Genomic DNA, 26,525 nt, shown 5'->3' with positions numbered 1-26,525 from the left:
GGTTGCCTAATGATCATACCTATATTTTTCTCGAAATTCGAACCTTATTTGATATACCTCTCAAAATAAGTTTCTTACTTCAGGTAAAGGAAACTGTTTTAGATTTTGCCGTGCCTCATATGTTGGACGATTTGAAGACCGAGGAATCTGTCTTTCTGTAAGGAGAGAAATACACGTATTTACCAGGTGATTGATTATTCAGGCACAAAGGTTGCATACATTGAATAACATCAAAGGGATTATTTTCACTCAAATGGAAGTCCGGATACCAGTTCCAATTTCATGGCAATGTTTCCAGGCCTCTCACTATAAACTTAACGTGGATTATTTTCTATAGGTAATCCGGGGTTCTCTGGCAGAGGAAGCATTATTCGTGATATTTAGGCAATTTTATTGATGGATTGACCTGGAAGCAGGGACCCTTTCCCTACTAGAGGGTTTGAAGCTCTGTCTTGATCGACAACTCCGGCCAGCGCTCGTTCAAATGGACCGGAAGATTGTGATCAGCTTAGTTTGCAATACAGTAAGAATTCCATGGAAAATTCGTCTTTGTGTAACTCAGGAAATTAAGAAGTTCGCCTCGCATGAAATTTTTTCTATTAAACATGCGCAGCAGCAAGTTAGAAGTCTTGATCTAAAGTTGAAACTCTAGAAATTAGAAATTTTGATTAAGAGCAAAATGCACTTTATCCCCCTGTAGTTTAACACTTTTTCACATAACCCCTATGATTTCAAAAGTTATAAATAATTCCCTCATAATTGAAATTAAAGTGTCAATATGACGAAATTTACATTTCATAACGGAATGAAATAAAATGTCAAAAATAATTATTAAATTTTACTTATAATAAAGTTAAAATGGTTGTTAATTACAAAAAGACATATCCAAATATACTTGTGTATTATCTACTAGATTATAAATTTGATAATAATAATTTTGAAAAATACATATATATCTATCAATTTCGCACGTCACAAAGTTGTAATGTTATCAGTCTTGTTCATATTTCTTCACCTTTGTTCTATTTCTTAGAATATTACCATCTCCAGTAAATTCTAATGTGAATGCTTCTACTGCTCTTGTTATCATATTATTTGAATCATTATCAGAGAATATGGTGTTTTTAATTTCAATACTAAGATGCTTCCAAAACCTGAGTGTACTATTAACAAGTGTTTTTTCAATAAATCTTTTAGTTGTATTATAATCCATTTCATAAATAGCTGCAACTAATCTTAAAGCTGTTTCCCATTTATCTATAGCTTCTTTAGTATCAGTCTAAATCTAGATATATTCCAAAAAGGTTGTATTGCTTCGGGTCTCAATTTTCCTAATGGAGTAAATCCTTCCGAATCTACATTTTTTCCTAAAGAATGGACGGCAGCATATCCTCTAGCAGGTCTATTAAAGCTATTATTAACAAATCTAGGAGTATTTGAGCTAGATACTGGGATATCAAGAATGGCTGGATTTTCAGGAAATTCTTATTTAATATCTGGTTTTATATTAAATGTATTATCTAAATTCAAGTGTGCTATCTGATCTACTAGTTCTTCAATATCTGAATTAGAGGCTTGTATAAAAGTTTTCATTTTATAAATCCTTTAGTATTTTCATAGTTGCGATTGCTCCAAATAAAGCTTGTTCATTTTTATTTCATATATTTGTTTAGTCTGTAGTTTTTTAATATCAAGTTCTTTAATTATTTTTTTCTTCTAATCTATTAATCCTTATTTCTATTTCTACTAATTTATCTAATAAATGTTTCCCAAAGTATTTTATCATCTGCTGAATTTCTACCAAGTCATTTTCAATCTTTAATCCTTTAGAAACAATATCTTGGTAATTAAGATTATCCATTTAAATGATAATTTTTATAGTGAATTGTAAGCTCAGTGAGTAATTCTATCTGTCTCTGTTGAACATATCTATATTTAACTAGTTTTATACCCGTTCGTTGAACGGGAATCTTTGAAAAATAATAAACTATTTAGTCAATTTTATAAAAATGTTGATATGAAATACAAATTTAATGTATATTCTATTATAACATTTCTTAAGTATATTACTGTGTGCGCATCATAATATAAAGTATTCTTATAATATAAATGTGATTTAGTGAATAATAATTCAAAAATGGAAAAAATAACATTCGACAATACCATAACATTCAAAAACTTGAAAAGAAATAAAAAGTACAGTAAATAGTATCAAATAATATTCTATTCTTCAGAAACTTTTTTTTTCGTTTTTCTTCTGTTTGAATATTCTCCTCCATTTATCCGTGCAAATCAGCATTTATTGATTTTCCATTATCACTGCATGATAGCAAAGCAGGACAACTAAGTATAAAAAAGTAAATGATTTATCACATTCAAAAGATTATAGATTAAGAAAGTAAAATAGTATATTAAATCTACCTCCTCATGCTAAAATAAAATATTGTACATTTAATTAGCCAGACTATTTATGGTATTTGATGTATTAAAGTGGGTAATACTTTTATATTAAATTGTATTTGTAGACTTAGTTGACTATATATTATGCCCATGAAAATCTTGTTGCTGACAGGTGTCGAGCCTGTGCAATAATAAATACCTACTCGAGAAAAATGAATTTTCTGTGTATAGTAGTGAGTAGGGTCGAATCCACAGGGACTGGGAAAAATTCGATTCTTTTCAAGTTCGGGACACGGGGGATTTTTATCAGAAATAAACTAAAAATAATTAAACAATTTAACTAAAAATAATTAATTAATTAATACAAATTTAAATAGCAATCAAATAAATAATAAGTAAATTCTAGCCAAGGATACAACTACGCAGACACAGTCCATTCATCCGATCATTGATGCAAAGAAGATTCACTTAATTTTATTAATAGGCTAGTTATAGTCGCCGAAAAACTCTAACGACCAGCTTTTCCTTAATTTATTGATAACCAAGGTACGACCGTTGATTACCTCTAACCAGGAAATACTCCTAGGTACGACCGTAGGAATTAATTTCCTAATTGCATTAAAAACTAGAAAAGCCTAACCCAAATTAATAACACGCTACGAGGGTTATTTAAATCAGATTGCATGTTCTCCTAGTATGTGAAAATACTAGTTGTCACTAATATTAACCAACTAAACAATTACGGATTTAATTGATTAATTTGACAGGAGATTAATAAGTCAAATTGCACATCGGGCCCTTGATATCCAATTAACAAAATAATCCCATGGAAATTAAAATAGAAAACATGCAAATATTAACAATTTAAGGAACACGTAAAATTAATTAGATCTCACAGATATTTGGGACTGCGTCTTCGCGTTGATCCTTGACTAGAGGAGAAAATTAGCCACGCCTCATAAGAAAATTCCCACGCAATTTAATTGAACTCAAAGACATTTATCTCTTACTAATAATTAAAAATAAGAATTATATTCTCTGTAGTCTAATACAATAAAAATAGTCTCACGGAAGAGAAGAAGAAAAAAACTCCTCTCGGAAATGTGTGGCTCTCCCACATATAAACACAAGCCAATCCGAAACTTCACTCCACGCTTACAAAAGAAAACATTCCTTCCCTACCTAATCAACTCCACCGAAAACAAAAGCAAAGCCAACTATGGTTTGTCGGTTTCTCTTTTGACCAAGTGCACACGTTCACAAACAAGAAAGCAATACCACAAATGTGCAAAGAAAGCAAACTTTAGACAATACAACTTATTTGCGGTCCCCACCAACTTTGATATGTTGTCTAACCAAATTGAATTCCCAAATGCAATTCCATTCTTTCTCGTTGGTTTGCACCAGAATTGTGTAAAGCTTCACAATAATCTTCTCAAGAGGTTTCTGCTCCAATTTCTGAAATTATATCCAAATACCAAATATAAATATATATTGACAATTAAAGCAAATTAAAGCAATATTTGGCAAGGATAAAAAGGAATATTAACAATAAAATTACTAACAATTAACACCTTATCAATTCCCCCCACACTTAAATCATGCTTGTCCTCAAGCATGGGAACAACTAAATTCAACAATGGCTAACTCTCATTTCATTTACTGCCAAGCTACGCTTATCCCAAAATCAAGTTTTAGTGGCTAAGTGTCAAGACATATTTCTCCCGGTTAGCTCCTGAAATCATAGACTCGTCCAATTCATAGCTAACTCGTCTAAGAAATAAAAATATTAAACTAGCAAAAGTTAGCAATTGGGTCAACTGAAAATCAAAATCTCAACATTGAAGAACAAGGATCGGCAGGCCAACATGATCATAAGCTTACTTATTATTTTCTTTTCTCTCTTTTTTTTATTTATTTTTTTTTATAATAATTTTTTTTTCAATAAATGCTCAGTCCCAAGCTATTCAAGTCTTTTGACGTGAACTCTGACATTTTTAGATGAAAGAGCCCAGTTACTCAACTCTTCACAGCTTCAGGACTAACTACTCATATATATAGTCACTTTTTGACGCGAAAGTCGACACTTGTGGTGAAGACTCCCGGTTACTGGGTGACGACACTAGCGGAGTAGGGTCATTTATTAATCACAATTAAAGCACCAGAAAACCAAATATTTAAAGATCATGGCCCACGTCATCTCCTAATATAGAGAACTAAGATCAACAATTGCCCAATCCACACAACAATTGCTAGTTAAATATTTATATTGCCTAAACAATTTAACCACAATTTGCACCAAGTCATTAAACTCATGATATTCACCAAGGTAATATGCTTTTACTTGCCATCTAAACAAAATTCATAGGATAAATCACAACCAGCAATAGAAGAGTGAGTTGCCACATTTATTCATCAAGACAACAATAAGAAAAGCAATAATTTAAAGAAACTCCAATCAAATCCAAATCTCCCCCACACTTAAAGTATACATTGCCCTCAATGTAACAAATATATAGTGAATAAGAAGATGGGCAACGAAACTCCCCTGAATCGTCAAGACATCGGTGGATTAGCCCCTGGGGTTGATCTGAGTCTCACCATTTTCTCCAAATATCACTCCAAACCACAATAGACAACAGTTTAAGTAAATTTAAGTGTTAAAGGCACCTCCCAATTGAACAAACAACTGTAACAAATTACCCACAGTTAGATACAAAGTACAGCAGTTTAAACACAATAAGTAAATCACACGACTAACCACAAGTCAATCTACTAAATAAATAAAAATCAAGCAAAGTAAAAAGAAACAAGCAAAGTAACACAGAAGTACCCAACTAAGGAGGAATAGAAATGTCAGGTAGTCCAAACACGCAAAATTTTCAAAAACGTACTGTACTAAAAATAATAAAAACATACTGCAATAATAAAATAAAAAAATAAAAAAAAATAATAGAAAAAGATTGAGACAGGCGCGTGCATACGAAGCCAGTGGTGCGATGAAGGTGGTGGCTGTGAGAGAGAAGAGTTTGCGGCAGCTGGATCTGGTGGTGCGCGGCTTTCGGGGCTTCAGGCGGATCTTGGAGGCGGTGGCTATGACAAGGGTGAAGGAGGTGAGATGAGCTGGTGGTCACCCTTGGCGAGGAGAGCCGAGGCAGCGGCGAGAAGAGCTGGGGTGGGCGGCGGTTGCGCAGAGAGTCCGGCGTGGGCAGTTTGCCGCGACTGTCGTGGGTCAGCGGAGCTTCTGGCGGCGGCGAATGAAGAAGAAAAGAAAAGGGGGAAAAAGGGCAAGCAGCGGGTAAGAAAAGAAGAAAGAAAGAAGAAAAGAAGGAAAGAAAGAATACAATTTTTTTTTTTTTCGAGCATTCTGGACAGAATCCGGATTTATGGCTCAGAAAACGCGGCTCAAGAAAACGCGCCTCAAGGTGCGTTTTGTGAAGTCGCGTTTCTTCACCAAATTTGCAGCATTGAAAACGCGACTACGTGAGAAAACGCGACTTTAAGTCGCGTATTTGAAGGCGCGTTTTTGGTTTCTGAACAGGCTGGAAAACGCGACTGGGTAGAAAACGCGACTTCCTGTCGCGTTTTGAAGGCGCGTTTTCTTAATTATAGGCGCAGATTTGAAAACGCGATTCTATGAAAACGCGATTCAGTGGCGCGTTTCATTGAAAAACGCGTTTTCTGCTGCAAAATTTAGCAGAAATTCAACTTTTGAATATTTACAAATGATACCCCAATTTCCCAAAATGCATCATAGATCATTTCTATGTCAAAATAAACCATTCACGCATATGTAAAATGATCTATACATGCATTCTAAACCTCTTTAATGCATCAAAAACCACAATTACTGAATTTGAGGTATTGAGATCTTTGATCAAATTTCGCCTTTTTTGCCTCATTTGGTCACTTTTCCAAAACCTACAAATGAAAAATAACAAAATTACTCAAACTTATACTTTAAACATAAAATCACTCCAAAGTAACAGCAACTTAAAAAAAATTGGGTTGCCTCCCAAAAGCGCCTTTCTTTAACGTCTTTGGCTAGACGGAGTCCAGAATTTGCTTAAACTAAGCAAATCGGGTCTTCCAGTTGCATCATCTCCACCCGTTCAATTGGAAATCCTTCATAATACGGCTTGAGACGATGACCATTCACCACAAATTTCTTCTCTGTTTTCAAACTTTGGATCTCTACTGCACCATAATGAAAGACATTAGTCACAACAAAAGGGCCAATCCAACGAGAACGTAATTTACCTGGAAATAGTTTCAATTTGGAGTGGTATAGTAAAACTTTTTGCCCACAGACGAATGTCTTCCTAGAGATCTGTTGGTCATGAAAGATCTGATTCTTCTCCTTATAGATCACTGCATTCTCGTATGCTTCATTTCGAATTTCTTCCAACTCTAGTAATTGTAACTTTCTTTGAATTCCGCCTTCCTCGATATCCATGTTGCATTGTTTGACCGCCCAAAATGCTCTATGCTCAAACTCGACCGGGAGATGACATGGCTTTCCAAATACCAATCGGTAAGGGGACATGCCAATGGGTGTCTTGTATGCTGTCCTATATGCCCATAGTGCATCATCTAGTCTCACACTCCAATCCTTCCTATCGGGTCGGACCATCTTTTCTAGAATTGATTTGATCTCTCGGTTCGATGTTTCCGCCTGACCATTTGTCTGAGGATGGTATGATGTAGAGACTTTGTGCAAGACACCATATCTCCTAAAAATTGCAGCGATCGTTTTGTTGCAGAAATGAGTACCCCGATCACTTACAATTGCTCGCGGCATCCCAAAGCGAACAAAAATATTAGACTTAACGAATTCTGCAACCACTTTGGAATCATTAGTGCGGGTGGCCTTTGCTTCTACCCACTTCGAAATATAATCTACAGCAAGCAATATATACAAAAAACCATAGGACGAAGGAAAAGGACCCATAAAATCAATGCCCCAAACGTCAAAAATTTCAACAAAAATCATTGGGGTTTGAGTCATTTGATCCCTACGAGAGATATTACCCACTCTTTGACACTTATCACATGACTTACAAAATGAGTAGGCATCCTTGAATAGAGTTGGCCAATAGAATCCACTCTCTAGCACCTTACGAGCCGTTCTCTTCGGTCCAAAGTGACCTCCACATGCAAAAGAGTGACAATAGGCTAGAATAGATTGAAATTCAACTTCACTTACACATCTACGGATGATTTGATCAGCACCCCGCTTCCAGAGGTAAGGATCATCCCAAATGTAGAACTTTGCATCGCTCCTCAACTTGTCTCTCTTTGCCTTAGGCCATCCTGTAGGAAATTTGTCAGTGACTAGAAAATTAACAATATCTGCATACCAAGGCAAAGATGAGTTAATAGAAAATAAATGCTCCTCGGGGAATGCTTCTCTCAATGGGATGTCATCTTCGACGACTTGTACTCGACTCAAGTGATCTGCTACCAGATTCTCCGCCCCTTTCTTATCTCGGATCTCCAGGTTGAACTCCTGTAGCAATAATATCCACCGTATCAATCGCGGTTTTGCCTCTTTTTTTGTCAACAAATACCGCAAAGCTGCATGATCAGAAAAAATAATAACTTTAGCACCAAGTAAATAAGACCGAAATTTTTCTAAGGCAAAAACAACTGCTAAAAGCTCTTTTTCGGTGGTTGAATAGTTCAATTGAGCTCCGTTCAAGGCTCGAGATGCGTAGTAGATAGCATGAGCTGCCTTTCCTACTCTTTGACCCAATACCGCACCCACTGCATAGTCGCTGGCGTCACACATGATCTCGAATGGGAGGTTCCAGTCAGGGGGTTGGATAATAGGTGAGGTGATCAATAACTCCTTTAACTTATTGAATGCCCCCTTACACGCTTCATCAAATTCGAAGGATACATCTTTTTGCAAAAGTTGGAACAAGGGTGCTCCAATTTTCGAGAAATCCTTGATGAACCTTCTATAGAAACCTGCGTGACCCAAGAAAGAACGAACTTCCCGCACACTCGCGGGGTAAGGTAAAGTAGATATAACATCTATTTTTGCCTTATCAACCTCAATACCTGTAGATGATACAACATGACCCAAAACTATCCCGTGTTCAACCATAAAATGACATTTTTCCCAATTAAGCACGAGATTAGTTTCTATACACCTTACTAAGATCAATTTCAGGTTATCTAGACAGTTTTCAAAACTTTCACCATATACACTGAAATCGTCCATGAAAACCTCAATAATTTTCTCAACATATTCTGAAAAAATACTTACCATGCATCTTTGGAAGGTAGCAGGTGCATTACATAATCCAAATGGCATCCTTCGGTATGCAAATGTTCCAAATGGGCAGGTGAAAGTAGTCTTCTCTTGGTCCTCGGGTGCGATGGCAATTTGAAAATAACCTGAAAATCCATCCAAAAAACAATAGTAAGCTCGACCTGCTAATCGCTCCACCATCTGGTCAATGAAAGGGAGGGGAAAATGGTCCTTTTTCGTGACGGCATTTAGCTTTCGGTAATCGATACACTGTCGCCATCCGGTGGGCTTTCGAATTGGTACGAGCTCACCCTCTTGGTTTGATTCCACTGTCACCCCTGCCTTCTTCGGGACCACCTGTACTGGACTTACCCACGGGCTATCTGATATTGCAAATATAATTCCAACGTCCAGCAGTTTTAAAATCTCTTTCTTTACGACTTCCATCATGAGAGGATTTAATCTCCGTTGAGCTTGCCGTACGGGTTTAACATTCTCCTCGAGTCGAATTCGGTGCATACACACCGCAGGGCTAATTCCCTTGATGTCGGCGATGGTCCATCCTATCGCCTGCTTATGTTCCCTAAGAACTCGAAGTAGTTTCTCTTCTTGCACCTTTGATAAACCCGCGGAGATGATCACTGGAAGTGTCTCCCCTTCACCTAAGTATACATACTTTAGGTGTTTCGGCAGTGGTTTTAGTTCCAAGACAGGTGCCTGCACCACAGATGGAAGTAACCTTTGGTGAGGTTCGGGTATGAAAATCGGTGCAAGATCATACCTTGTCTTCGTGGTTGGTAACGTTTGCAACGATCCAATCACGCATTTAAGCTCTTCACTCAACTCTACCCTAGAAGTTGTTTCGGACTCAAAGTGCCTGGTCAGGACGACCTCTAGTTCATCCCTGCCTTCAATTTCAAAAACCTCCTGTATAGCAGGGTCAATAACATTTATCGAGAAAACAGAGCCAATATTTGAATCGGATGGATATTTCATGGTCTCAAAGATGTTAAAGTGAACAATCTCACCATCAAATTTCATAGACAAAGTACCCTTATTAACATCAATTTTGGTTCGGGCTGTACTCAAAAAGGGTCTACCTAACAACACAGGTGACGGATCACGGGAGTGTTCATCCTCCATGTCGAGCACATAAAAATCAGCTGGAAAAACCAATTCATTAATTTTTACCAAAACATCTTCAATCAACCCGTCAGGGTATGCATTGGTCCTATCAGCTAATTGAATTATTATCCCAGTCTCTTTCAAAGGGCCTAAGTTTAAGGAGGCATAAATGGACTTTGGCATGACATTAATTGAGGCTCCCAGGTCTAACATGGCCTTCCCAATCAAAGTATTACCTATCCTACAAGGAATAGTAAACATACCTGGATCTCCGCATTTCGGTGGAAGCTTTCTTTGTAGAATTGCTGAAACATTCTCCCCAACTATAACTCGTTCATCCCCCTTCAACCGCTTGCGGTTGGCACACAGGTCCCTCAAAAATTTTGCGTACCTGGGTACTTGTTTAATCGCATCCAGTAGGGGTATGTTGATCTCCACCTTGCGAAAAATCTCCAGGACCTCTTTTTCCTTGTCTTGCTTCTTTGGTTTCTCTAACCTGCTAGGAAAGGGAGGTGGATTAGTTTTAGCTGTAGGAATCGGGTTCGAGGGTACCTTTGCATTTTTGTTGTCTGTGCCCTCCTCTTCCAATTCTTTCTCAATCCGTTCCTCGTCCTTGTCTTTAGGAATCACCGGTTCGGGTCCTTGAACTTCCTTGCCACTCCTTAAAGTCATTGCACTTACATTCTTTGGATTTGCCTCAGGTTGAGATGGCAATTTTCCTTGAACTTGGGACTCCAAACGGTTGATTGTTATAGCCATTTGATTCATTTGATTTTGCAATGATTGCACCTGTCCCAGTTGATTTCTCATGCTTTGCAGGTCTGAATCCGTCTTTTGTTGATTAGCAAGTAATTGCTTCATCATCTCTTCCATGGACGGACTTGAGTTTGAAAGTGGTGGTGGGCGATGATGGTACTGCTGTTGGTGTCCTTGCTGTCTATTTGGCACAAAGTTAGACTGCCTATTTCCTCCATAACTAAGGTTGGGGTGATCCCTCCAACCAGGATTGTAGGTACTTGAGTATGGGTCGTACGGCTTTCTTGGCGCGGGCGCGTGGCCCGCCATGTTCACCTGTTCAGCAGTTTCTTCTTGAACCATTGGACACATTTCCGTAGGATGACCCACGGCAGTGCATACCCCGCACGCTTTGACATGTGAAGCACTCCCCACAGCTAATTGTCTTACGAAAGATGTTAATTCGGAGATCTGCTGTTGGATAGAGGACGTTTCCACCTCATTCACCCTACGCGTCGGGATGTCCTCTCTTGAACCAAACTGCTGTGAGTTCTCAGCCATCCCTTCAATCAACTCCCATGCTCCTCGAGGGGTTTTGTTCACTAACGCCCCTCCACTTGCAGCATCGATTATGCTTCTGTCCCTGAAAAGCAACCCCTCATAGAAATATTGAATGAGCAGTTGCTCACTTATCTGATGCTGAGGGCATTTGGTGCACAATTTCTTAAACCTCTCCCAGTACTCATAGAGTGACTCGCCTGGGTGTTGTTTGATACCACATATCTCTTTCCTCAGGCTCGCAGCTCGAGACGCCGGAAAGTATTTGTCCAGAAATTTTTTCTTCAATTGATCCCACGTGGTGATACTACCAGGCGGTAGGTAGTAGAGCCAGTCTTTTGCAGAGTCCTTCAAAGAGAAGGGGAAAGCCCTCATCTTTATTTGCTCTTCTGTAATTCCCGGAGGCTTCATACTGTTGCAAACGACGTCGAACTCTTGCAAGTGCTTGTAGGGCTCCTCACCTGGTAGACCATGGAAAGATGGCAAGAGATGAATTAGACCAGATTTTAGTTCAAAGGGAGTGTCATCATTTAAATGTGGAAAAGTAATGCACAAGGGCTGCTGATTTAAATCAGGAGCAGCCAACTCCCTTAGTGTTCGTGCATTTGCCATAGTGACTTCCTCTTGGTCTGAATCACTTGAATTGTCACCAGACAAATTTGTCGGCTCAACCTCTGGATCAAGTTCCTGAGGTGCAATATCGTATTGCTCCTCCCTGAGCCGCCTGGTTTCTTTTCTCGTTCTACGCGCGGTCTTCTCTACTTCAGGGTCGAAAATTAATTCGCCTGTACGAGAAGAGCGAGGCATAAACTAGAAAAATACCAGAAAAAAAAATGAACTTAAAAAGAAACAAATGATTAACGCCAGTCCCCGGCAACGGCGCCAAAAATTGACAGGTGTCGAGCCTGTGCAATAATAAATACCTACTCGAGAAAAATGAATTTTCTGTGTATAGTAGTGAGTAGGGTCGAATCCACAGGGACTGGGAAAAATTCGATTCTTTTCAAGTTCGGGACACGGGGGATTTTTATCAGAAATAAACTAAAAATTAAACAATTTAACTAAAAATAATTAATTAATTAATACAAATTTAAATAGCAATCAAATAAATAATAAGTAAATTCTAGCCAAGGATACAACTACGCAGACACAGTCCATTCATCTTATCATTGATGCCAAGAAGGTTCACTTAATTTTATTAATAGGCTAGTTATAGTCGCCGAAAAACTCTAACGACCAGCTTTTCCTTAATTTATTGATAACCAAGGTACGACCGTTGATTACCTCTAACCAGGAAATACTCCTAGGTACGACCGTAGGAATTAATTTCCTAATTGCATTAAAAACTAGAAAAGCCTAACCCAAATTAATAACACGCTACGAGGGTTATTTAAATCAGATTGCATGTTCTCCTAGTATGTGAAAATACTAGTTGTCACTAATATTAACCGACTAAACAATTACGGATTTAATTGATTAATTTGACAGGAGATTAATAAGTCAAATTGCACATCGGGCCCTTGATATCCAACTAACAAAATAATCCCATGGAAATTAAAATAGAAAACATGCAAATATTAACAAATTAAGGAACACGTAAAATTAATTAGATCTCACAGATATTTGGGACTGCGTCTTCGCGTTGATCCTTGACTAGATGAGAAAATTAGCCACGCCTCATAAGAAAATTCCCACGCAATTTAATTGAACTCAAAGACATTTATCTCTTACTAATAATTGAAAATAAGAATTGTATTCTCTGTAGTCTAATACAATAAAAATAGTTTCATGGAAGAGACGGAAGAAAACAAGACACGCAAGAAATCTTCACCCCAAAACTAAAACTTCTCTGCCTAGACGGAAGAGAAGAAGAAAAACTAACTCTGGCCAAATGTGCGGCTTCCCCCATAAAACACACCAATTCCAAACTTCACTCTCCGCTGACCAAAGAAAACATTCCTTTCCCTCCCTAATCAATTCCACCGAAAACAAAAGCAAAGGCTACTTTCCACAAAGGCACCGTGAATCAAGAAAGGAAATGGTCTTTACACAATGGTCAAGTCTTCGCGGTCCCCACCTAATTGAGATGTTGGCCAGCCAAATTGAATTCCCAAATGCAATTCCATTCTTTCTCGTTGGTTTGCACCAGAATTGTGTAAAACTTCACAATAATCTTCTCAAGAGGTTTCTGCTCCAATTTCTGAAATTATATCCAAATACCAAATATAAATATATATTGACAATTAAAGCAAATTAAAGCAATATTTGGCAAGGATAAAAAGGAATATTAACAATAAAATTACTAACAATTAACACCTTATCAAGAGTCGAAACAAATTGCATCATCCCAGAAAGGCTTTTGAAGACAGCAATCTAAGATAATTAACAAGTACGTGAAGGAATAGCCAAATAACACTGATGAATTAGTTGTATTCATGAGGATTGGCGAGGAGGTAGGCTCGACAGCCTTGAACATGACCAAGGCCTTCTCTTTTCCTGCCTTAATTTTTTGTTTTCCTCCCTCAGTCTGTCTTCTGTAAGCTGGACATCGCCCTTGGTGTGGTATGCACTGCTTTGCAGATTGACCGTCCATCAGCTTCGATTTTGACAACATATGTGACTTTCTCTATCACATCCTTGAGTTCATCACCTTCAGTTACAGTATAAGTTATTTTTGTCAAGTCCTTCGACTTTGTGCTTTGCACTCTTAAATGGACTCCCTAAAAACTCAAAAAAAAAAAAAAAAGCATTATGTACAGATATCATGTAAGATAATTTAACAACAGATAGAATGAAAGAACAAAGAGGGATAAAGAAAATCATAACAGCTATTAAGTATATACATGTGTGTGTGTGGAACTGACCTTCACCGAAAGTGATCAACTGACTGTTCCAGCTCCACCATCCCTTCAAGTATTTCTACATTCTTGATAGCTTGTGGCGTAACCCTAGGAACGAGGTTGTCCCCATCAAGGATGAAGGCCTTAAACAACCTTGCAGCAGGAATTGAGGAAGTGACATTTGATTCAAAGGTGATAACGGCCATGATATCTATGTTAAGTTTCTGCTCAGAATGAATGCTATTACTCAAGAAGATTTAAGTAGTTCTTGAACAAATTGTGGTGCAAAGAGAATCGAAGCTAGAAGGTATTTATAGGCTGAAGTTGTTGTGTAAATCAAGGTACAAAAACAGTGTGGATCGACTTTATGCTGGCTGTTGTTGCGCTGAATACTTACAATTGTTAAGCATTGGACAAAATGGACCAGCATTTCTTTAATGTAATATGTTGAGACTCGAAAGCCCACAACTTGGCGTGTGAAGTAAAAATTTTTTAAAACAAGGCTCTTTTGTTTGACTTCAAGAATTGTTACCTTTTGTTGAGATATGTCAATTTTTGCAAATTTTTCTAGATTCATTTGGTACAAAAATAATTTAGTTAATTACTGAATAAATATAGTTGTTAAGATATTTGTTAGACTTGTTAACAAATATTTCTGCTAAGACTTAGATTATGTTAATTTGTTAGCAAGTAGTTTTGTTGAGATTTTTGTGGAGATTTGTTAATTGGAAATTATGTTAGCTTGTTTCATATAAACACTATAAATAGTAATTTGATGAATAAAGAAGATAAGCTCATTTTCAACTCACAATACCAGTCTTTTGTAAGCCATTTTTTTTTGTAACACTAATTAAGGTATCGTTTCTCAATTTATACCCTAAAAATCAACACCTTTGGAAAATGATGGAAGTGACTCTAAATTATTAAGAGGGGTCAGAAAACATTTGATAGAGATGATTTTGTATATTTGACCAGTAATTTTTTTCATGCTGGCATTCTAAATCGTAGTGTTATTGAGGTTTATCATATAATTTTTTGTTGGACGATCATGCACATTAGTCGGTGAAAATGCTCATCACATCATCATTAATTCGAATTTCAACTTCAATGTTTACATTAGAATATCTTATCGTTTACGAATTAACATCTTATGAGAAACTTTCTTGTGGTGTAAGACTTGTTTATCAAGTCATCTAATCTATAAATAGGAAGTCATATTATTGTATTTAGTTGAAAAGAGTGAGGATTGAGAGCTTTGTTCTTATAATATAATTAATAGATTATTGTTGGTATTATTTCTCTTTTCCCACACATATTTTTATATGTGTAAATTGCCTCCCCCTAATATTGGTTTTGTCAAATATACCTCCCGTATTTTTCTAGCAGAATTTTTGGGTTCTACACACTTAATCATTCCGTAATTTTCCAAATCATTGAATGTTCGTTGGTTTCATGTAGTAGTGAACTATCTTATATAAAGAACCAATTATTGTACGTAAAACTAATAATTTGTTAAATATTTAGGTAGCCAATTTAAGAGTGCAAAACACGCAGTTGGTGCACTGGACAAAGACAACTTCACTTACTGCTATACTGTAATTGAAAGTGATGCCTTCACCGATGTGATTGAGAAAGTAGCTTATGTTGTCCAAATTGAAGCTTCTGCTGATGGAGGGTCAATCTGCAAAACCAGCAGTACATACTACACTAAGGCTGATATTCAGTTTACAGAAGAACAACTTGAGGGAGGAAAAGAAAAGATTAAGGCAGGAAAAGAAAAAGCCCTGGCCATGTTCAAGGCCGTTGAGGCCTACCTTCTTGCAAATCCTGATGCATACAACTGATCACTGCTACCTCATACATGTCCACATACTTATTGGATGACTAAATTAAGCATTGAGGATCTTATTTTCGTCAGTTAATTCTTTTCGTGAGACTGTCATTTTCAATTGTTGGGAGTGTGATTTCGGTGTATGATCGAGGTGTATTTTGCTTGTAATATCTTACGATTATAAATAATAAATCTTGTTTGAAGCTTTCATGTCTTGTCTGACATCAAGGTGTATTTCACTTGTAATAAATCTTGTCTGAAACTTGAAACAACTGATTGATTGGAGAATATTCCTCAGGAGATATCAGTCACCGTTTTAGCAATTGCTAAAAATTTGTTTAATGTCAAAAATCAAGATCAATAACGTTAAAAAAGTCATGTAGGCCAGTTGAAGTTCTTTACTGTCTATTGAATCCAAAAAGTCTGTTAATTATAAATGTCTACAATTGTGTCATCATTAACAATTAGCACTCATAAGTATGCTTATATAAGTATCTAGACTGCAACTCAAAGGAGTCCTGAAAAAAAAAAGAAGACAGAAATGTAAAGAGTTTTTTAGTAAGACCAGCTACAGTTATTTTTGCAATTATTACTCGAATAATCCGAGCAAATACTTTTTGAGTTTCATATCTACCTATTGATATATGCCCATTTACATTTAACCATGCATTAGAGAAATGCAATGACACAAGGTCCTAATCTTTATAGCACTGATTTATTCTAGAATAAGACTCAAATTAGCAAAGTTAGATCAAATTTCTGGACTTGAATCAACTCAACCAATAATTCCTTCCCTTCTGCTTAGCTAAACATACTTGTGAATAGCCTAAATCATGAAAGCTCTTTTTCTTTTATTTGTTTGAAGTGATTATCGTTTCACTAACTAAAACACGAGTAATGAGCTAACGTGGAATGCACGTACTGATAGACTAGCAAGGTTAAAAAATGTCAAGTAGGCTAGTTGAAGTTTTTCACTGTCTATTGAATCGAAATAGTCTAATAATTTGAGGGGTCTATTTTATCAACTTATAGAATGCCAAATTATGTAAATAATGATCTTTCTCGTATAGCTACACTCAATGGCTGTTGCAAAATTTTAATTTTCAATGATTCTATCTATTATTCTTTATTTGTTAAATGGGGGAAGTTAAACCGAGTGATCAGAAGATTTTTTGTTTTTGATTTTGTAGCTCTCAAGACTTGACCTAGGCCAAAAAGTATCTCTAATACTAATAATGCGAGGTATAGGTAGAAAATTTTTGGACTAACTCTGCTTTGCATTCCCAAAGTTTTATTACTTTCCCACTTTCCAGAATTCTCAGCGGATTCAGTACAGTAATGCAAGTCAATTCGCTCGAAATTGGGGTTCGCTAAGATCACAAGGGAGCTCTGCAATAAACTCACACGACCTTAGGAATGGGAATTGGAGGCAGTGAAGGTGATCACCTGTGGCTTCCCATTGCACTATATCAGTTTCTTCAATCAGTAATTGCTCCAGACAGCGAAATATTTCTTCAGTTAGTTCCCATGTTGATCGTCGATAAACATAGACTCAATATGAGTTAGGTGTTTTTGAGGTTATTTTTGAAATATTATACTATATGAAAAACTTTCATATAAATTTTGGTTAGGGCGTTTTAAAATTTAAAATTTTATTAAGGTATTTTTTAAAAATTTTTAAAAAAACACCACACACCAGTACCACTACCATCACTCCCCTCCTCCCTCCTTCATCTCTACCGCCACTCCTTCCTCCTCCTCTCTCCCCCCTCTCTCTCTTCCTTTCTTCTTCCTTCCTCCTCCTCCGTTTTCCTCTTCCTTCACTCCACTCTTGCCTCCTCCTGCCTCCCCTCCCTTCTCTTGCCGCCCTCTCCCCTTCTTTTTTCCACCCCTACCAGACCCCATCCCTTTTTGGCTTCTAGTTGTGACCGTTTTGTCACTACCAGAAACTAGAAAGGGAGGGAAAGGGGGTTTGGCAGAGGCAGAGGAAGGGAGAGGAGGAAGACAAAGAGAGCGGACGAGGAAGGAGGAGAGGGGAGGAAGAGAAAGAGGGAGGAGAAGGACAGAGGGGAAGACAGAGGGAGAGAGAGGAGAGAGTGTGGGGAGGGTCGGTGATGGCGGTGGCGGTTGAGGAGAGAGGAGGAGAGAGGTGATAACGGTAATGGGTGGAAGAAGAAATGGTGATAGTATTTTCTTTTTTTTTTTTTAACTTTTTTTGTATTTTTATAAATTGTATTTGACATTGTATGTATTTTTGGAGTTGTTTTTGAAGTTTGTTATTGTAAACTCTACGAACAAATATAGTTTGTAGGAAAACAACAAATCCAAGCAGAGTTTTCCAGCTCGATCACCTCAAGGTTGGGTAACTTGGAAACACTGGTCATTTCCTCCCACGGAAGATTGCTCGCACTTAGAAATTAGACCGGGAAGCATCCCAACTTATAGTCCTTGCTTTTCTGATTTCCGTGGAAGGACAGTGAAGTGTTTCAAGTTGATGGAAGTAGGCCAGACCCTTTATACACTCAGCATGATCGATCCCTATAGTGGTCTTCTTTGGTTTCACATATTCCTAGCTAGTTCTATAAGATAGGCATCATAGCAAAAGCATCCCTCTTGCAACAGAGAAACTGTTCTGTGGATAATGTTTTTAGGTATGACGAAGACAATGACTGGAGGTAATTATTGCTTGCAGCATCAGTAAGATAGCTTAGAAAAGCAACCATAGTTATATGGAGATGCCTGGAGTTTGGCATACTCCAATATCTCACTGTTAGAGTTGGGATATCCCCGTCTTCCCTCAATGGCCATGGACCATTGATGATCAAATTTTGGAGATTCTAGAGCCTGGGTAGTGAGACAGGAAGCTTGCAAGTAACATTGAGTGCAAGATACCTCATTTTTAATCTAACTATTTGACCAGGGAAAGAATCAAAGTTGCAGAAAAAATATGTCCAGTACTCTGAAGGGATTGGAGTTTCAAATAAGAGAAAAATATATCTGGCACAAAACGTGAACCCATAGTAAAACATAAAAAGGATTGAAGACATCGATATGGAGGCGCTAAGTAGACATCAGAGCACCAGAGTTCAAGTGCAAAACGAGATGACGTAGATTGTCTTTTGCTGGAAAACTTTGGTCTTCTCTATTTATTACATTCATTGTGTTCTCTTTTTGAGCTTCCCTTGGGCATAATCCTGGCAAGAGATCGTGTAGTTTACAACTTTTGATTTTGCCAACAACGCTTCTCTTTCCAGCCAAAACTACTACTAATAAGTGTTGAATTTGTTTTTGTATCTCACGTCGAAAGTTTGCAAAGAAATACTTCTCTTGGTGATTATCAATATAGTGGATTTAAGTTAATTTAATTGTGCCAAGGGCACCAACCCAAGTGTCGTGTGCACTAGTCCAAGAGAGTTTTAGGAGGCCTACACCCCAATCTAAGAGAGGAGTTTTGGTTAAGCATCAAATCAAAAAAGTAAGTCGTAGGCCTTTGGGTCATTAAGCATTTAGTGCTATTTAGATTCTTTTGTGTTTTCAGTTTTAGGTGCCTTTTAGGTTTAGGAATTATTTCCTAGGTTTTGTAGTCTCTCTTTTATACGCTCTATCTGTTATAATAAATTTGTTATCCCTTCGCCCATGAACGTAGATCAGTTTGATCGAACTTTCGTATATCTCTATTTGATTTGTTTGTTCTATTATTGTCATTATTGAGTTGCCAAGAATTATATTATTCTTGTTGGTCAATTTCTTGGGATCAGACCTAACAAATTGGTATCAGAGTTTCAAGTTTCAGGTCATAGTCAGATTTTGGGTTCTTAATAACAATAACAGGTTTTTGATGCTACAAAAAGTGAAGAAATTTTTTTTTGTTGGAGCTCAATTGGGTTTTTCAGAAGAGTTATTTGGCTCGTTGGAACTCGTTGAGGATTTTGAGAAGAAGGTGGAGTAAGATTACTATATTCGTAGTTTTTAGTCCATTGGGATCTGTTAAACCTTTTGTGAGATTTGGCCCATTGGGACCTGTTAAGTCTTTTGCATCTTGGTTCGTTGGTGACTCGTTGAGGTTTATTGGGACTTTGGTGGTACGTTGAGATCCGTTAGGACTTTTATGGAGAAGATAGAGCTTGTTTGCTATTCGTCTGCTATTTGTCGATGTTGGATATACGCTAAGGTGGAGATTTGTTGAATTTGTTTTTGTATCCCACATGAAAAGTTTGCAAAGAATTATTTTTTCTTGGTGATTATAAATATAGTGGATTTAAATGAGTTTAATTGTACTAAGAACACTAGTCCAAGTGTCATGTGCACCAGTTTAAAAGAGTTTTGGGGGGCCTACCCCCCAATCTAAGAGAGGAGTTTTAGTTAGGCATCAAACGAAAAGAGCAAGTTATAAGCCTTTGGGCCATTAAGTATTTAGTGCTATTTAGACTCTTTTATGTTTCCAGTTTTAGGTGCCTTTTGATTTTAGGAATTATTTTCTAGGTTTTGTATTCTCTGTTTTGTTTTGTACTCTCTTTTTGTTGTAGTTCTGTTATAGTAAATCTGTTATCCTTTCACCCGTGGACGTAGGTTAGTTTGACCAAATCACATAAATTTTGTGTTTCTATGTTTGATTTTTTTTCTTTTATTGTTATTATTGAGTTGTTAAGAATTCTATTATTCTCGTTGGTTAATTTTCTAAACCAAACCTAACAATAAGATCTTCCAAGTAGCCCTCTTTCACCTCCTCAATGCTACTTGAAGAACTAGCCTCCAAGAAGCTCTCAGCAATCCATAAACAAATTAACTTCCGAATTTCAATCACACAATCTTCAGGAAAGGTCCCCCACGTATAGGGAAAATGCTTTTAGGTGATGAGGTAAATTGTTGTAAATCAGAGCAAGTATATCCAAACATTGATCTGGATTACCGAATACAACAGAACTCACGCTAGCTCCAACATCTTTTCAGCAGTAGGCTGTTATCTCTGTTCTGGAGAGTACACTAGCAAAAACAACTATTGCAAGGGGTAATCCATGGCATTTTCTTGCTATTTACTTTCCAAAGTCCAATTCTAGAGGGCAAGTTTCGAGTCCAAAAATATGTTTTTTCTACAGTTCCCAGCTTCGCTTCATATCCAAAGGACACATGCAATGAGGATTGTTCTTTGGACTCATGTAGGAATTCCTAAGTTCATGAATTGGCTGGTCAAGACTATTCGACTGCCATTTTTGTCATCTGGAACACACATTTGGACACAATCCCAGGCCTCGTTACTCCATATATCATCCATAACAACCAGAAACTTTTACCTCTTAGACATCTATACAAGCCTTAAGCTAAATGTTCATTACTCTTTTCCGCTGCTTCTTGTCGTGAACTGCATCAGAGGGATTGGAAACACAGCGCAAAAGACCAAGCAACAAATTTGTCAATTGGTATGCTTGAGATACTGTTACCCATGCTCAACAATGAAAGTGATTATGGTGATTGAAGACTTGTTTAGCAAGTGTAGTTTTAATGAAGAACAATCTTCAAGCCCGAAGACTGAAAAACTTTCATAGTCACTTTTGTAATCATATCCACACATCCTTAGCAATGGTTCAATCGCCCTCTGAAGAACCACGCCTTCAGCCAAGAAAATCAACCCATCAACAATTTTAGTTCTCCCTGAATGCTTCTTTAAATGGGCTCTGCAACCCCATGCAGAATTTGTTTGTTTTGAAAAATGTGTGATTGATGATAATGAAGGAGAAAATATTGATGTCGTTTTATTGTGATTACTCATTCTTGGTAAGATCCAATTTGAACTGAATTTCCCATTAGGTCAAGAACCACTCTGAAGTTCAATCTCAAGAGCACAGGTTCACAAGCAAAATATCAAGTCGATCTCAAGCTAAATAAAAAGCTTTTTTGTTTAGAATTTTTTTTTATCAAGGAATCAAACTGAGAATCTTGCATCATCTTTTATAACCACAATTTAGAATTTTTCTAGTTGAAAGACCAAATTCAAATTTTAACATACACGTTGAAAGACCAAAATGATATATCAACATGCATTGGAGGACCGAAATGCCGTTAATCCTTATTAACTAAAAGGGATACTCCCTCACAAAAAAAAACAAAAACCAAAAGGGATACTTCTAAATTCTCAATGCCAAACTCTGAAGTTTGCAATGGCTCCTACCAACTATTCAGTCTTCCTTTCATGCGAAAACCTAAGCTCTAGCCGTAATTTAGGCCATCTACCACTTATAAAGTTTAATTTTAATTAAGTCCTCCAAAATATTTTGAATGGTATCTTAAATTGAAAAGATCTGAATTTGATTATCCAAAGGCCCAAAAAAAAAACTATTAATTTGATAAGATAAGTCGAAAACGTCTTAACTAGAAGAAAAGGAAACTAAGCCACGTCATTTTGGTCCTTGTATAAAATGCTCACTAATAGTTCTGTGTAATCTTCAAGGTTTAATTAATATGGGTTAATTAATTTGCTGAACCAATTTGAGACATTTTTATTTGTGGCGCTTTATTTTAAGTCACGCCTTTGAAGTATGTGTTATCTTAATTCTATTTTGTACCATATAATCACCTACATGTATGCATAAATGACTGTAAAGTTATTTGTATGTGGTCAATATATTATACATTTTTTGATATTGAGAGATCGAAAGGTCCAAAACACAAATGGAAAGTGCAGATATTATGTTACCGATAAATATGATTCGAATAAACAACTCCAAATCATGTCTTGCGTAAAAGGTTACAAAAACCTGTAAGGAATAAACGGTAGAAGAAGTTTATTCAAGAGCAAAGTTATTTTACGTGAAAAGAATTGATAGTTTTGAACTATATATGTAACGAATTGTGATAGAAAACTATTATTAATTTTTAAGAGATAGATGTAGTCATCTACCATTTTCTATGTATGTAGGCCTAATTCCATCAAAGAACCAAATTATTGCATGATATGGTTTGGTTCAACCCATACTTTTTCAACACAGAGTTTCGGAATTGTGTGAATTTATAGCTGTAGACTAGTGACGATAATCCAGCTGTATTCCAAAGTACTTCTTGACATACCTACTTGTACGAATCTAACTAATTTCGAGGTTTCATTTGCTCTTTAATTGACGGTCCTATGTCTTTCTCAATTCCCTCAAAAATTTTTCTGACATGCAAAATTTTTCATTCAAGATGGAGCCAATATTGCACCTTGTCTGATGGAATTTTGGTTATTTTCTGCAGTAATTTTTTCTTTCACTTAAACGAAAAAACAATGCTTTGTATTTTTTGTTTTTTGAAAATTTCTTTTTATCCGTGAATTGTAATATGTGACCTTTGATACGGTCCATTACATTGAGAGGGCAGGTATTTGAGATTTTCGAGTCCTCAGGGAAATTTTTGGCATTATCCCATAAAACTTTAAACTTACTTTTCTTGCATGTTTGCTGATGCCCATAGTTGTGAGATCACAATATTTCCTTTTCTTGCATGTGCTGACGCCTATAGTAGTGAGGTCATATTACTATTTAACCAACATTTGCTTCCCATGTTTGATATGTTATATTTTTGTTATTAATTTTATGATTGTTTTTCCCTTTTATTTTATCAAATATTATATTAATTGATAAATTCTACTTATTTTTGGTAATTGATGTAGGTTGTAGGGATTCGAAATAAAAAGGAATTAAAAACGTAATTTTTCACTAGACTTGTTTTTTGTCGTGGTCGCGTCAAAATCTAGCCCTACACGTCCATGAAGTTTGGGATTTGACATGTGAGAAGATCTCCAACTTTAAATCAAAGTTGTGTGGAACAGAGATTCTTTGACGTTTTGGAAAGAATCAAGGCCGACTGGAAATTTGATTTCGCTTAAAAAAGTAGAAACGAAGGAAGAGCATTATCTTTTTCTTTTTTTTTTAATCTTTTCTTTCTCCAAGAAAGAAACAGGTTGGAACGTATCTTTTCTTTTTGGGAGGAAACAAGAGAAATGTTTTCTCTTTCTTTTCTCTTGACTCTTCATCCAATAATTGAAGAATGGACATGGCAATTACTTCAACTATTTTGCGTGAGATTTTTTTAATAGAGATGAGCTAAGCTCTTTATTCTAGTCAAAGAACAACCAAGGATTTGGTTAACTAAAATTGTGAGATAGAATTGATTATACTTATTTCTTTTATTTATTGATATTCCAATGTTTCTTGATTTAATTTCTTATGGTTATTATATTATTTAAATGTCTAGAGTTCGAAATTTAGATTAATTCAATAATTTAAAACCAATTAGAGCAGTTAAATCCATAATTGTTTAATTACTTTAAAATACTGGTAATTGGCATGATTGGATTTGTATCAGGGAGACATATGGACTAATTTAAAATAACCCGCAGAATGTGTTATTTGATTAGAACAGGGTTTCTCTAATTCATAATAAAATTGAAAAATTGAGCTTTAAGATCGTATCAGAGTTATTTCTTGATTAGAGTAGTGGTTAACGGTCGTACTTTAATCATCAATACAGCAAGGAGAAGTTGACTATTATCGCTTGTTTGGCAATTATAATTTGTTTATTAGTGAATAAATGGAATTATTATTGCATCAATGATCAATTGAGTGAATTATCTCCAAAGTTATTTCTTGACTAAAGTTTATTTATTATTGATTCAATTTTGATAAATTGTCATTTAATCCTTTTTATTTGTATTATTTAATTATTCTCATTTTTTTTATAAAAATTCCCCTGTACTTTGTGCTCTAGAAGAAACAAAATTTTCCCAATTCCTGCAGATTCGTGATAGGTCATAATTTGTTGCTAAATTTATAATTATTTTCTCCTTGATTTTAGACAAATATTGTATTACTTGATTGATTCTACTCACAATTGGTATTTTGTGTTAATTTCAGGAATTGGAATGGAAAGTGCTTAAATTAAAAGTTCCTAGTGATTTGCACGTGGGCCAGAAAATCAGGAAAGAGTTTAGGCAGTTTCGTAATCCAAGTCAAATTCCAAAATAATTGATTGCTGATGGAGGTTTCCTATCTTTTGGGCAGTCCACATCAGTCTCAAACTGTTTGCGAAAGTTTGAAGAAATTGATTTGTAATAGGAAAGCATCCATTCAATTAGTTAACTTATCCCTAGAAAATACTGATTGGGCAGAGGATTTTTGGGAATTTTGTGTTAATTTCAGAAATTGGAACAGAAAGTGCTTATATTAAGAGTTCCTAGTGATTTGCAACGTGGGCTAGAAAATCGGGAAAGAGTTTAGTTTCCTAATCCAAGTCAAATTCCAAAACAATTGACTGCTGATGGAGGTTTTCTATCTTTTGTGCAGTCCACATCAGTCTCAAGCAGTTTGGGAAAGCTTGAAGAAATTGATTTGTAACAGGAAACCATCCATTCAATTAGTTAACTTATCCCTAGAAAATACGGATTGGGCAGAGGATTTTTGGGAAGGCTTTTTCGGCAAGGCCATATAAAAAAGAAACTTAGTCATTTATTAGGGTTGTCTTATTCTTTTTTTCTGGCTAGTTTTTCTTTTGACATTTGGGAGGACAACCGCTGTAGGCTTTGAAGGGATTCTTTTTGCATGGATTGTTCTCCATTAATGGAGAACTAACTTCTTATTTCTAGTCAAGGGGACAACTGAAGATTTGATTCAACGATAACTGTGAGATCTAAATTATTTTAATTGTTTCATACAGTCATTGGTATTTGTATGTTTTTTGCTTTTCGTGGTTATGATTATCGTGTGTGATTGAATAGGTGCGCAATATTTAATTACTCATGTAATCTATTTGCTAATTAGAGTAGTTGAATCCGTAATTGTTTAACTACTCCAATCCCAGTAGCAACTGATATAATTGGGTTTATATCAAGGAAATGTACAATTTAATTTAAATAAACCCTCGTAGCGTGTTTATTGATTAGAGTAGGGTTTCTCCAGTTTCTAATGCAATTGGAAAATTAAATTCTGTGACCGTACCTAAAGTTATTCCTAAATTAGGAAAATAGTTAATAGTCGTACCTTGACTATTGAAATAGTAAGGAGAGACTGACTGTCAGATCGTATCGGCAGTTAAAAACCTACTTATTAATGAATGTTAGAATTATAATTGCATCAATGATCAGCTACCTGAACCATCTCTGAAGTGTATCTGACAGGTGCCGAACCTGTGCAATAATAGTAATAATAATAAATATAGAACCTAACTACCACTAAGAGCAGTCAATAATTAATCCTAGGTACTGGAGCAGGGACTCTAGGTGTGCAATGGGTTACTTGATTCACCCTGTTCCCGAAGAGTTTGCTTAATCCGATATACCAGAATTAATTAATTGACAAAATTACTGAATAGTAGACAGTGGCAAGTAGGGTCGTCTCCTCAGGGACTGGAGATATCTGTCTCTTTCAAAGTCCAATTGATAAAGGGGGATTTCACCGGAATGTAACTAAAAACAATTAAACAATTTAATTAAAAATGAATAAATCACTAGCACAAATACAGCAGGAATTAAATCAAGAATGAATAAATTCTAGCCAAGGATGCAACTACTCAGGCACAGTCCATTTATCCGATCATTGATGCAGGAGAGGTTCACTTAATTTATTAATAGGCTAGTTATAGTCTGACGACCAATTTTTCCTTAAATTATTGATAACCAAGGTACGACCATTGATCACCCCTAACCAGAAAATACTCCTAGGTACGACCGTAGGAATTAATTTCCCAATTGCATTAATATTAGAAAAACCTAGCCCTAACCAACAACACGCTACGAGGGTTATTTAAATTA

The 26,525-nt window shown here is 36.2% G+C and overlaps 1 protein-coding gene and 1 non-coding gene across 2 annotated transcripts in view; one reads left to right on the top strand and one right to left on the bottom strand.

The window, feature by feature from the left end:
* Positions 1-7,278: 7,278 nt before the first annotated feature.
* LOC113782502 overlaps positions 7,279-26,525 on the bottom strand; it is an 81,151-nt gene continuing 61,904 nt past the window's right edge. Inside the window, 2 exon segments of the mRNA XM_027328395.1 lie at positions 7,279-7,299; positions 7,865-8,819. Coding sequence (XP_027184196.1) covers positions 7,279-7,299; positions 7,865-8,819 — 976 coding nt within the window.
* LOC113748534 lies at positions 11,211-11,317 on the top strand. The gene has a single exon (XR_003464388.1). It is a non-coding gene; the product is annotated as a small nucleolar RNA R71 (small nucleolar RNA).

The sequence above is a fragment of the Coffea eugenioides genome, chromosome 9 (assembly GCF_003713205.1).
Source record: "Coffea eugenioides isolate CCC68of chromosome 9, Ceug_1.0, whole genome shotgun sequence".
In the NCBI taxonomy this organism is placed as follows: domain Eukaryota; kingdom Viridiplantae; phylum Streptophyta; class Magnoliopsida; order Gentianales; family Rubiaceae; genus Coffea; species Coffea eugenioides.
Note: the sequence above shows the minus strand (reverse complement) of the source record. Positions and strands in the feature narration are given on the sequence as shown.